Raw genomic sequence first — 13,755 nt, 5'->3', positions numbered from 1 at the left:
TGGTGCAGATAGAATGAGATTAAGCTAGAGAAGGTGCAGAGAAGCTTTACAAGGAGGACTTGAGTTATAAGGAGAGACCGGGTAGGTTGAAACTTTTTTCCCTGGAGCGTAGGAAGCTGAGGGGTGACCCTATGGAGATTTATAAGATCACAAGGAGCATAGATGAGGTTGAGGGTCACAGTCCTTTTCCTCAGGTAGGGGTGTCTAAAGGGCATAGATTTAAGGTGTGTAGAGAAAGATTTAAAGGAATCTGTGGGGCAAGGAGGGTTATCCAGTTCAATAGTAAAAATAGAAAAGCACAATTTTCTTAAATAGCAAGGGACTGAGAACATTGGAATTTTAGGTGTACCTAGGTGGCCTTGTGCATGATTTATCTAATGTTAATTTGCCAGTGCAGTTGAATACATAGAGCATAGAACAATACAGCACAGTACAGGCCCTTTGGCCCACAATTTTGTGCCGACCTTTAAACCCTGCCTCCCGTATAACCCTCCACCTTAAATTCCTCTATATACCTGTCTAGTAGGTTCTTAAATTTCTCTAGTGTATCTGCCTCCACCACTGACTCAGGCAGTGCATTCCACGCACCAACCACTCTCTGAGTAAAAAACCTTCCTCTAATATCCCCCTTGAAATTTCCACCCCTTACCTTAAATATGTCCTCTCATATTGAGCAGTGGTGCCCTGGGGAAGAGGCGCTGGCTGTCCACTCTATCTATTCCTTTTAATATCTTGTGGATATTAATATCCTCTTAATATCCAAGTGGAAAAATGGCTCTTATTAAAGAAGGCAGTCTGAGAGTAAGGATCTATTGTAGCAGTGAGTGAGACTGCACTGAACAGCTCTCATCTTCTTTCCCAAGTGATACCCTTACTTCAAATTTCAAAGTAAACTTTTTATCAAGGCATGCTTTAGTCACCATACACTACCATGAGATTAACGCTCTTTCAGTCATTCACAGTAGAACAAAGAAATACAACAGAATCAATGAAAAATGACACAGATACGACTCAGACAACCAAGACAAAACTGTGCACATTCAAAATAAACAAATAAAAAATGAATAGACAAGTAAATAAATAATACTGAGACCATGAGTTGTAGAGTCATTGAAAGTGAATCCATAAGTTGTGGAATCAGTTCAGTGTTGAGGTGAGTGAAATTATTCACGCTGATTCAGAAGCCTGATGGTTGAAGAGTAATACCTGTTCTAAACTGGGTGGTGTGGGACCCTTACCCAAGTGAGAGATCAAAAAAAAAGTTGACTAAACAAATTTCTGGGGTGGAGAAAATTATAAAAAAAAAATCTGCTGGAAATCTAAAACAGAAGAATGTACTCAGCAGGTCACCTCACATCTGTGGACAGAGAAACATTTCAGGTGAGAGACCCTTTCTTAACTTGAATTCACTCTTTTCACTAGCAGGATATACTATGTGATATATCAGATAATATTACATAATGAATACTTAACATATATGACATTCAAGGCTTATTGAGAAAGTAAGGAGGCATGGAACCCAAGGGGACATTGCTTTGTGGATCCAGAACTGGTTGTAGATGGGTCATATTCTGCATAGAGGTCAGTGACCAGTGGTGTGCCCCAGGGATCTGTTTTGGGACCCCTTCTCTTTGTGATTTTTATAAATGACCTGGATGAGGAAGTGGAGGGATGGGTTAGTAAATTTGCTGATGACACAAAGGTTGGAGGTGTTGTAGATAGTGTGGAGGGCTGTCAGAGGTTACAGCGGGACTGGGCTGAGAAGTGGCAGATGGAGTTCAACCCAGATAAGTGTGAGGTAATTCATTTTGGTAGTGTACCGTATAGCCTACAGTATAATAAGGGACTACCTTATGTTGTAGGGACACATCGTTGCATGCGTTATTAGGCACGTATACGTGTGGGCCAAGATTGGATTCTGCCAGTAAAGAAACATGAAACTTAGCTCCCATCTCCAGCAATTTTATTAATAGCATTGTTGTGTAACCAGGGCATATACACAACAAATTGGTGACGAGGTTAATGACCCTACATCGTATTGGATTGCTGAGTTTTAATTCATAATAACACTTGGAGGATGAGCGCAAGGAACGAGCCAAGAAGCGGGAGAAGGAGGCAGAACGAGGCCGAGTCCAAAAGGAAGTGGGAGCACAGCCGGGGTCAAGAACATCGGGAGACCAAGAGACACAGTTGGAGCTGCAGCACGTCCAGGCTAGACCATAGCTGGCGCTGACCCCCTGGGAGCTGAGGGTCTGCCTGCCCCAGAAGGGTGATAAAAAGGCACGACACACACATCTGGAGGGAGTGCGCTCGTGGTGTTAGCAAAAAGGACATGTGAGTCAAAATGGGGCTAAATTAACATAACAAAGATGGCGATGATTGGAACCATTACAGCATTTGATAGTGGCATTGAAGACTGGGCAACTTACATTTAAAGAGTGGAGTTATATTGTGATGCTAACGATGTTAATGATAAAAAGAAAGCAGCGTCTTACTCAGTATTATGGGAGCAAAAACATATAGGCTGCTATGGAGCTTGTTCACCCCTGAAAAGACAGCTGACAAAACGTTCAAGCAAATAGTAGACACTCTCCAACAGCATTTAAATCCCAAACCACTGGTCATTGCTGAAAGATGTAAATTTCACAAACGGAATCAGAGCAAAATGAAAGCATTTCTGAATTGCGCAAATTATCAGAACATTGTCAATTTGGAGCTGGTCTATCGAACACATTGAGGGACAGGTTAGTGTGTGGCATGCACTGTGAAACCACATAGAAGCTCCTGGGTAGAAAAGACCTTACATTAGAGAAGGTGCTGAACATTGCAATATCAATGGAAATAGTAGCACGGGGTGCATCAGAGATACAACAAAAATCTCTGGAATATGCTACAAATAAAATGTCACTGAGCAGAAATGAAGGAAAGAAATGTTACTGTTTTTGGAACATGTCACATGACTTTGATGTCTGTTGGTTAAAAGACAAAGAATGCAGAAACTGGAAAACAGGGCCAAACTGGCAGAGTATGCAAACAGCAGAAAAAGGACAAAATACAGAGAAATAAGAAACCCCAGAAAGGAAAACACAACAATGTACACAAAATGGAAGGAAGCAGTTCTGATGAAAATGCCTCAGATGAAAGTGAATTGTCTTATCTGCAACTTCACAGCGTGAAAGAGACAGATGATCGAAGATAGTTGATACACTATTGAAATAAAAGGGGAGGAGTGTACCTTATAGACTACAGTATAATAAGGGACTACTTTATGTTGTAATGACATGTCATTGCATGTGTTATTAGGCACGTCGTTGCATGATTAGGCACATATTGATATGTATGTGTGGACCAAGTTGGGATTCTGCTGGCAAAGAAACATGAAACTTAGCTCCCGTCTCCAGTGTTTGATTAATAACATTGTTGTGTAGCCAGGCCACATACACAACAGGTAGGTCAAATATGATAGCAGAGTATAGTATCAATGGTAAGACTCTTGGCAATGTGGAGGATCAGAGGGATCTTGGGGTCCGAGTCCATAGGATACTCAAAGCTGCTGTGTAGGTTGACTGTGGTTAAGAAGGCATACGGTGCATTGGCCTTCATCAATCATGGGATTAAGTTTAAGAGCAGGGAGGTAATGTTGCAGCTATATAGGACCCTGGTCAGACCCCACTTGGAGTACTGTGCTCAGTCCTAGTTACCTCACTACAGGAAGGATGTGGAACCCATAGAAAGGGTGCAGAGGAGACTTACAAGGATGTTGCCTGGATTGGGGAACATGCCTTACGAGAATAGGTTGAGTGAACTCGGCCTTTTCTCCTTGGAGTGATGGAGGATGAGATGTGACCTGATAGAGGTGTATAAGATGATGAGAGGCTTTGATCATGTGGATAGTCAAAGGCTTTTTCCCCAGGGCTGAAATGGCTAACATGAGAGGGCATAATTTTAAGGCGCTTGGAAGTAGGTACAGAGGAGATGTCAGGGGTAAGTTTTTTTACACAGAGAGTGGTGAGTGTGTGGAATAGACTGCCAGCAGCTATAGATTGTACAGAACAAAGAATCCCAAAGGGTTTCTATTTCTTATCAATGTCTATTTCGGTACAGTTTAAAATATTTCAGATTTTATTTTGACTTATTCTGCAATAAAATAAGAGCAACTCACCTTCCATTTCTACAATAACCGATCTTAGAATATTTTGCTTCAGTGAGTCATGCTGGACATTAAAATAGTATGCTTGCTTTCCTTCTGCAGCTTTTGCACGTCTGAAGGTGAGCTGAGATATTAAACTGTACATTCCACTACTTCTGTGGCTTTTCCAAGTCACAGCAATATCATATGCTCCTTCAAGGAACAACATTGCTTTATCTTCTTGTTCAGTCTGAAAAAAACCTTCTGTCCTCCTTTTTGCACACTGTGAAGTGTTGTCCCATTTACCAACAAGGACTCTCTGGTAGTTACCCACTTCCTCCCTGTACCAAGACACAACAATTGGCTTTGGTCCGAACCAGTAAACTGCACATGCAAGAGAATGCATAGTGCTGGTGTTCCAGTGGTTTGATTTAACAATGTTTGTCACTCTGGGAGTATCTGAAAATCAAAGAGAAACATAATCAATTTGTTGTTCATTACTAAAGAAAAAAGGCTCTGCTATTTATAGTATTCTCCCCATCAGAGTAATAGAACTATACTGCATGAAATACAGGCCTTTCAGCCCAACTGGATCATGTCAAACTGAGGTGTCCCATTGCCCTCTAAATCTTTCCTTTCCATGTACCTGTTGAACTGCCTTTTAACCATTGTAACTGTACCCACTCTGCAGCTCGATCCATACAGGACCACCCTCTGCGTGAGATCATTGTCTCTTAGGCCCCTTTTATTATTTTTTCACTCACTTTAAACCTAGGCCCTCTCATTTTGAGCTGCCCTATTCTGGAATAAAGATGGTGGCAGTTCACCTCTTGATTTTATTGATCAAGAGGTGAACATCAGGCCACCCCTCAGGCCACCCCTCAGGGTCCAATGCTCCATAGGACAATGGGCTAGCCTATCCAGCCTCTCATTATAACTCAAACCCTCCAGTTCAATTAACATCCTCCTGAACCTTTTTTGTACCCTTTTCAACTGAATGATGTTCTTCCTACAGCTGTACAACCAGGTCTGCATGCAGTACTTTAAATGTGGACTAACATTTTGTACAACAATAACATGATGTTCTCAATTATTATATTCAATATCCTGATGCCTTCCTCAGTATATGTCTATGTGTGTTGCCCCTTCCACGGAACCATGCACCTGCACCCCTGGGTCTCTAGTCTACAGCAATCACTAGGACCCTATAATTTACTTTGCTGCGCTTATTGTCTTTCTCATATGTAAGACTTCGCATTTATCTGAATCAAAACCCATCTGTCATTTCTCGGCACACTGGCTCAGTTAATCAAGACTTCACTGCAATCTTAGATATGCTAACTTACTAACCATGCTGCCAACATTCTCATCCAACTGGCTATCTCACCTTGGATCTCATGTGATCTAACCTTCCAGATCATTTCTCACTCCTTATTTATTTAGCTGATCCTTTTGCTTTTTTTTTAAGGAATGCTCCTTTACTAATCTGATTGATGGACAATGATCAATTCCAGTCCAAATATATATAAAAAAGATGCAGATACTGAAGATCTAAACTGAAAGCCGAAAATGCAGAGAATACTCAGCAGGTCAGGCAGCATGCGTGAGGAGTGAAACAGAATCAATGCTTCATGTTGAAAACCCTTGGATGTGAAACGTTTGCTCTGTTTCTCCTCCCACCAACATGGACTGACCTGCTGAATATTTCCAACATTTGCTGCTTTTAACAATCGCAGTGAAGTTAATTTTTTCAAAAGCAGTCAAGATAATAGATGGACTTAACACTAAAACACATCAAGTATGCAAATCTGGTCAGGCTCATGCTTAGTTAAATATTGTGCAACTGAAAAAAATATTACAGTACAATAAAGCGCAAGGGACAAGAGGAAAGGATCACTGTCAGAAGCTTGGTATCACTTAAGTATTTTACTCAAACACACTGAGGTAACATCACCATCAGTATCATCAAACAAACCCGAATTAATCGAAGAGATAGGACACCATCACCTTCTTGGGAAAATTAAGGGTAAGTAAATGCAGCCTTGGTAAACTCAACCTCATCCCAAAAATGAGTCTTAAAAGTTTTATTACTTACCTGTCCCTTTATTGTAGAAAAGGCAAGTTCCAAAACAGACAACTGCTGTGATCAGAGATGTCAAAACCACTGTGAATAATACTCTTGACCTGCTAGTTAATTTGGGTCCTATGAAGACAAAAAGCCAAGAAGGCGTATTGATTATTTGTTATAGTTTCTTTGAGCTGACTGCTACCTGCAATCACAGAGCGGAATTTTAAACTTTGTTGCAGCACAGTACAAAACACCATTTCCAATGTGACAACAGCAGTATGTTAAAAGACATGTCATTGGCTGTAACGTGCTATGGGGTGACTTGAAAGAGATGTGTGTGTTATATCAATATAGTTGATCTTTCTGAGGAATGTACTCCAAATATAATTTAATAATAGTTGAAAAAACTGAGACTTAAAGTATCCAATGCTGGAAACTATACTCTCACATTTCCAAACAATATTTAATATCATTTGTTCACAAAAAGGCAATTATTCCTCCTTAAGCTATTCCAGAAGTAGTGCTTCATGTTTTGACTAGGAGATTAATGGCAAACTACTCACGATTATTTTGACATTTCTATTGCTTGATTCAACGCACTGCAAACCTACACACAGGCATTACGTGTAGCAGGTGACCCAGGACCAGATAGGACAAAGTCAGCATGACTTCCTTAAGGGAAAATCTTGCCTGACAAACCTGTTGGAATTCCTTGAGGAGATTACAAGGATAGATAAAAGGGATGCAGTGGATGTCGTAAATTTGGACTCCCAGAAGCCCTTTGACAAGGTCAAGATGAAGATGTTTACCAAGTTAAGGGCCCATGGTATTACAGGAAAGTTACTAACATGGTTAGAGCATTGGCTGATTTGTAGGAGGCAGCGAGTAGAAATAAGAAGATCCTTGTCTGGTTTGGCTGCCAGTGACTTGTACTGTTCCACAAGGGTTGGTGTTGGGACCACTTTTTATGCTCTATATTAATGATTTAGATGATGGAATAGATGGCTTTGTTGCCAAGTTGCAGATGATACAAAGAATGGTGGAAAGGCAGGTAGTGTTGAGGAAATAGGTAAACTGCACGAGGACTGAGATTAGGAGAATGAGCAAGAAAGTGGCAAATGAAATACAATGTTGGAAAATGCACTTTTGTAATAGGAATAAATGTGCAGACTATTTTCTAAACTGGGAGAAAATCCAAAAATCTGAGTTGCAAAGGGGCTTGTGAGTCCTTGTGCAGAACATACTAAAGGTTAACTTGCAGGCTGAAACAGTGGTGAGGAAGGCAAACATAATGTTGGCATTCATTTCAAAAGGTCTGGAATACAAGAGCAAGGATGTGATGCTGAGGCTTTATAAGGCACTGATGAGGACTTACCCTTAGTATTGTGAACAGCTTTGGGCTCCTCATCTACGAAAAGATGTACTGGCATTGGAGAGGGTTCAGAGGAGGTTCACAAGGATGATTCCCAAATTGAAAGGATTATCATACAAGGAACATTTGATGGCTGTGGGTCTGTACTTGCTGGAATTCAGAAGGTTGGGGGGGGGGGGGGGGATCTCATTGAAACATTTTGAATGTTGACAGGCCTAGACAGAGTAGATGTGGAAAGGATGTCTCCCTTGGTGGGGGAGTCTAGACAAGAGGGCATAGCCTTGGGATAGAGGTGAGTCCATTTAAAATAGAGATGTGGAGAAATTTCTTTAGCCAGAGAGTGGTGAATTTGTGGAATTTTTTTTACCACATAGAGCTGTGGAGGCCAGGTCATTGAGTGTATTTAAGACAGAGATTGGTAGGTTCTTGATTGAATATGGCATCAAAGGTTACGGGGAGAAGGCCGGTAATGGAGTTGAGGAGGGGAAAAAAAGAATCAGCCGTGACTGAGGGGCGAAATAGACTCAATGGGTCATACGGCCTAATTCTGCTTCTATGTCTTATGGTCTTATTATTGACAAAGCTTAGGGAAGAAACTTGAAGAGAAAAGTGATTCAGAATGAAATCATATTATCAGTATCAAATATTGATCCAATATTTGATCAATGCAAATGCCAAAGATATGATGTTGATAATTTTTCAGCTATGTTGGCTTGGCAATAAAGCTCTGGGACCTGGGAATTCAATTGGTTTCATATTTATGCAGAGCAAGTGGATGAGTATCGACTGCAGCAGTAAGTATCCCCGTGCAAATCTGAGTTTCCCCTAGGTCTGGTTCCAGCAACGTTCACTTAAACGCTCCAAAAGAAATGAAGAATTTCATTGGTATGATATTTTTGCATCACTTTCAGAACATTTCAAAGCATTTAGCAGCCAATGAAATACATTCGAACTGAAATCTTAGATGCAGGAAGCAAGACTGTCGATTTCAACACAGTAAGCTCCTTCAAACAGCAAATGATGATGAGCACAAAGGATTCTGCAGATGCTGGAAATCCAGAGCAACACACAAAATGCTGGAGGAGTTACACTAGAACAGGGGTTCCCAACCTGGGGTCCATGGATCCCCTGCTTAATGGCATCGGCCCACGGCATTAAAAAAGGTTGGGAACCACTGCTCTTGTATTTTGAGTATGACAATGAGCAGAAAAGTGGTTTTGGTACTGACGGAACATCTTGGGGAGGGACAAACATTGACCATGTCATCAAGAGACATTGAGCTCTTCTTTAAAACAGTGTAATGGTATTCCTGGAAAATAAGCCACACTTTAATATAGTGCCTCATTCGAACAATAAGGGAAATGCATCCCTCTCTGGGAGACTATATCCACTTTACATTAATATTTCCCATGTAGTTTGGTTCAGAGGCTCCTTCACATTAGGTCAGAGAGCTAACTGATTAAATTTTTTTTATTTAATTATTTATGGAGTATAATTTTGAAAACTATCAGATGCTCATGTCAAATGACTGTCTTGCATAATTTGACAATGAAACAGCAGATATAATTTAGAAACCGCATGATTCAGATATGATATCAATAGTCTCAGTGAAATGCAGCTATAAAACTGTTTTATTGCTGTATATATTTCTGATAAAGTGAGTTCAAAGGTTGGCAGTTTTTTCTATTGAAATACTTTGTAGACATATTGCAAATAAATGACAAAAACTTGTTTTAAATGAAACACAGCAAACAATGTAACGGTGTTAACAAGTCAGACTAATTTTAAGGAACTGATTTACCATTAGGCAAGGGACTGGATGATGTTTGTTCCTTACAGTCATGTGGCTCAGTTACACAAAATTCTAACCAAAGCTTCCCTAAATAAGAATAAACAGAACATAACCAACCTCATTAATTGTAACTCACCTTTCGTGGTCAAACTAATGACTCTTCGCACTGGTGACTTTAAGGCTTCATGATTGACTTGACAGATATAAAAAGATCCATCATCTGATTGGTTTCCTTTGATGATTAGGAATGAAATCAGATTAAATGTCCCATCTTGATTTTGCTGAGGTGTTCCGAAAACTGCTTGGGATGTGATATCGATCTGGTTTCCATTGTCTTTTGAGCCACTTTTTAACCAAATGACAGAGCAGTTCTCTGGGTAAAAGTCCCGCATCTCACAAATAATTGCTTTTTCTTCACCAGGTTCAATTGTAACATTTACAGTGTTTACCCAGACTGCAGGAGGTGCTACAATAATAAAAGAAGCAGGATGTATATTGCATTTCCTTCATAAGCTTTCTCATTTGATATCACTTCAAATATAACATGTTCATGGTGCTTTGCAATGGAGCAAGTTAATACCCTGCCCACTCCTCCCATTTTCCAGAGTGTGTTGCTGTTCAACAAGATCATGTTTGTTCAGTGGCCACCTGTCCACCTTTGCCCAGCTCACCCTCCTTAGAATTTTTCTAATGAAGAGACATTGCCCTGGAATGTTCACTTTTTTTTCTCTTACCACTGATATTATCTGATCTACTCAATGTCTCCAGCAAGGAATGACTGAATCGGTTTGGAATTTCTGCCCTGCAATGTAGAAGATCGAGAGGAGATTTGATAGAGGTATACAAAATTATGAAGGGTATAGATAGGGTAAATGCAAGCAGGCTTTTTCCACCGAGATTGGGTGGGACTACAACCAGAGGAGATGGGTTAAGTGTAAAAGGTGAAAAGTTTAAGGGGAACATGAGGGGAAACTTCTTTACTCAGAGGGTCATGAGTGAGTGGACAGCACAGGCGGTGCATGCAAGTTTGATTTCAACGTTTAAGAGAAGTTTGGATAGGTACATGGATGGTCGTGGTATGGAAGGTTATGGTCCTGGTGCAGGTCGATGGGAGTGGGCAGTTTAAATGGTTTGGCACAGACCAGATGTACTTCTCTATGACACTTGTTTATATTTTGGATATTGAGCTTCTTCGGAGTTTGCTTCAATTATTCTTAACACTATTTCTACTCTCAATAAAATAATTAGTCTCAGATTTAAAATTAACAATGGATTTCAAATCACCACCATTATGCAGATAAGCACTGAAACTCTTTGGTATGTGGGTGTATTTTCACCAAACGTGTGTGGTAATTTTTATCATTAACATTTCCAGTTTTAAACTAACACAGTTTTGACAGATTTCAGATATTATCTCTGTACTCACCTGAAATCGACAAAGTAACTCTCCCCACTTTTTTATCAGAAAATATTGTAACTGTGCAGGAGTATGATCCAATGTCACTAATAGTAACATTTTTTAGGAGTAAAGATGCATTTCCTTTGCTTATTTCGTTTAAAGAGAGACTTGATCCAGGTCTATAGCTTTCATATTCTCCAAAATCAAACAGGCAAATAGCCTTTTCATTATCTCCTGTTCTCTGGTTCCATTCAATCACAATGTAGCTCAAGTCAGGTTTAGTATGGTGTGAAAATAAGCAACTTAGTAGGACTTCTTCACCAATTGTGGCATTCAACACTGTTGGGTTGACTTCCAAATCCAATGTAGCTATATTAAAAAGATGAAAATGCAAAAGGAAGTAAGTTTTAAAACATGTCAGTTTATCAGCCTTGACAAACGTCTACTCTTTTTCTCCCCACAGATGCTACCCGAGTTTCCATCATTTTGTGTCTTTTTTCAGATTACCAGCATCTGTAATTTTTTGATTGACAACAAATCATTAATTGGTTAAAAAATAATAGTTGGTTTGTAAAATTCTACAGGAAAGAAATATAATTCCTATCAGCTTCATGGCTAAGAAATACAAAATGTTTGCAATGGATTGGAGCCACAAGTCTCGGGGGCTCCACTTTATGTCAGGAAGGTGTAAAATATGAATTGCCATGAACAGCTGGGAAACATCAGCTGCCATTTTACACATCCCAATTGAAGTGTTTAATTTAATTTCCAACTGATACAAATTCAACTGAAAATGCTAACTTTGGGTTACAATGATTTTAAATGATTACCATGCAGTATAATTTCAAAGCAGCCATTGATCATTTTGTTAAGTTCCTCTTTTATTTGGTTAAATTTATTTTATTAGTTCCCTTTCAAAAAAATGTACATTTGGTTGCCCATTTCCAGTTCCACTTTCTCACTACGCCTTATCCTCAAAGAGCTATATTTTTCTAAATGATATAAAAGACCTTCACAATATAAATTTTTCCTATTAAAAATTGAAACATAAATCACATTTGTTGATTGACATAAATTTATTTATCACATGTACAGCAGTGAAATATATCATGTGTTAACAGCCAACACAATCTAAGGATGTGCTGGGGCAGCCACAAATTCTGGTACCAACATAGCAAGCTGAAAATGTTTGGTAGAGTAACACAAAACACAACAAGCAACAAAACATGCCCCATTCCTCTCTCCCAGCCATACAGTCCTCCAACACGACAACAGGCCATCTCTGTTCTCAAGTCTCCAGCCTCTAGTGGACTGGTGGATCCACAGAGGGTGGGCTTCATATTCCTGAGTGGACTCAGGACCTGTTATTCCGCCAAACTACCCATTGCAAAATCTATGATAATAGAATTGTGCTGCTTCCTTCTTTGTGCACTGTTTAATAATGTTACGCAGCTGTTATGAGCAAGACCCGCATAGCATTCCTTCCCCAGGACTGCTGCAGTTTCACAAACTGACACGGTACTGTTATACACACAAAATGCTGGTGGAACACAGCAGGCCAGGCAGCATCTATAAGAAGCACTGTCGACGTTTTGGGCCGAGACCCTTCATCAGGACTTCTCCTTATAGAAACTGCCTGGCCTGCTGTGTTCCACCAGCATTTTGTGTGTGTTTCTTGAATTTCCGGCATCTGCGAATTTCCTCGTGTTTGACGGTACTGTTACGTTTGTTCTTGATAAAAGATAAACTTAGCTTGGGTAAAACCAACACATTTTTATTTACAGAATAGCTTCTGCTCAACACAAGTGCATGCCACCAGCATCACTTCTGGTTCTGGGGTGAACTGCCCACTTTGCATACTGAGAACTGATGTTCTGTACTACGTATACACATAACAACACATCTTACCCCTTTAAAAAAAACAGAATACTATGTCCTCATAAACCTGCAAGAAACATTAATGCCTTCCACAAAGGTGTTTACATTTACCTCAATTGTAATGAGCAAATACAGTCTCTTATTCACTCAACACCTTTCAGTCAGTCTCTGCAGTGGTCTGGTGATCCTTTTTGGTCTGCTATTTATTTTCACAGATGTATTGCCTTCCTTTGCTGTATTATTATTAGTGCCTTTCTGAAAACTCTGATCAATAAGTTTATTTTCCACATATGATGGGCCCATTGGTATTCTAACATGTGACGTGTCACAGCTATGGGTTGGACCTTGCGGTCATGGATCTACACAGTTCCTTCTTAGTATTTCTATTCTGTCTGGGTCTGGTAGGAATGTGGAACAACTTCCTCTTGCACAGATCCTTGCATGGACCACATGTTGGAATTGTGGTCTCAGATTCACACTTGATTTGCAGGCTTCAGGACTGGTAGGCTTTTTGCAGTCTTGTCGTCATACTGTTTCTATTTTTCTTTAGCCAGTTTGACCTTGTGTGCTCCTTTAGGTGTCGGCAGTTTTTCATGCACTGAAAGGTTAGTGCACGTGTTGACCATCAGTATTTGGGCTGGTGAAAGGCCAGTCTAAAGTGGTACACTTCTGTTGAGGAAGTCCTCTTGTACATCTTCCGCAATCTTCATGAGGCCCTTCACTACCTTGACCACACTCTACTCGGCCATTAGATTTTGGGTGATGTGGGCTTGAAGTTATATGTCAAACCTCCCAATTGCTGGCAAAGAATTCAAATTCACTGCTTGAAAATTGTGAACCCTTGTCAGATACCATTTCACATGGAACTCCATGCCTCACAAACACAGCTTTCAGGAAGGTGACAACTGCTTTACAGGATGTTGATTGAAATGTTGAACCCCTGGGTAATTGGAAAAGTTGTCTCTTACAACAGTATGACTCTTCCCCTAACATTCAAACAAATCCACTCCAACTTCGAACTACGGCCTGTCTGGTACAGGGTGTGGTGTAAATGGTTTTGCTTTCTGCTTTGATCTGTAGATGAGTCATATCTCACATGAAGCTGTGGTCTGGCTAA

The 13,755-nt window shown here is 40.1% G+C and overlaps 1 protein-coding gene across 1 annotated transcript in view; it reads right to left on the bottom strand.

Moving 5' to 3' along the window:
• LOC140740686 (nucleotide-binding oligomerization domain-containing protein 1-like) overlaps positions 1 to 13,755 on the bottom strand; it is a 41,092-nt gene that overhangs the window by 25,900 nt on the left and 1,437 nt on the right. Inside the window, exons 2-5 of the mRNA XM_073070095.1 lie at positions 10,788 to 11,129; positions 9,498 to 9,827; positions 6,225 to 6,332; positions 4,163 to 4,588 (exon numbers count right to left, since the gene is read on the bottom strand). Coding sequence (XP_072926196.1) covers positions 4,163 to 4,588; positions 6,225 to 6,332; positions 9,498 to 9,827; positions 10,788 to 11,129 — 1,206 coding nt within the window. The remainder of the gene's footprint in view (positions 1 to 4,162; positions 4,589 to 6,224; positions 6,333 to 9,497; positions 9,828 to 10,787; positions 11,130 to 13,755) is intronic.

The sequence above is a fragment of the Hemitrygon akajei genome, chromosome 17, assembly GCF_048418815.1.
Source record: "Hemitrygon akajei chromosome 17, sHemAka1.3, whole genome shotgun sequence".
Classification (NCBI taxonomy): Eukaryota; Metazoa; Chordata; class Chondrichthyes; order Myliobatiformes; family Dasyatidae; genus Hemitrygon; species Hemitrygon akajei.
Note: the sequence above shows the minus strand (reverse complement) of the source record. Positions and strands in the feature narration are given on the sequence as shown.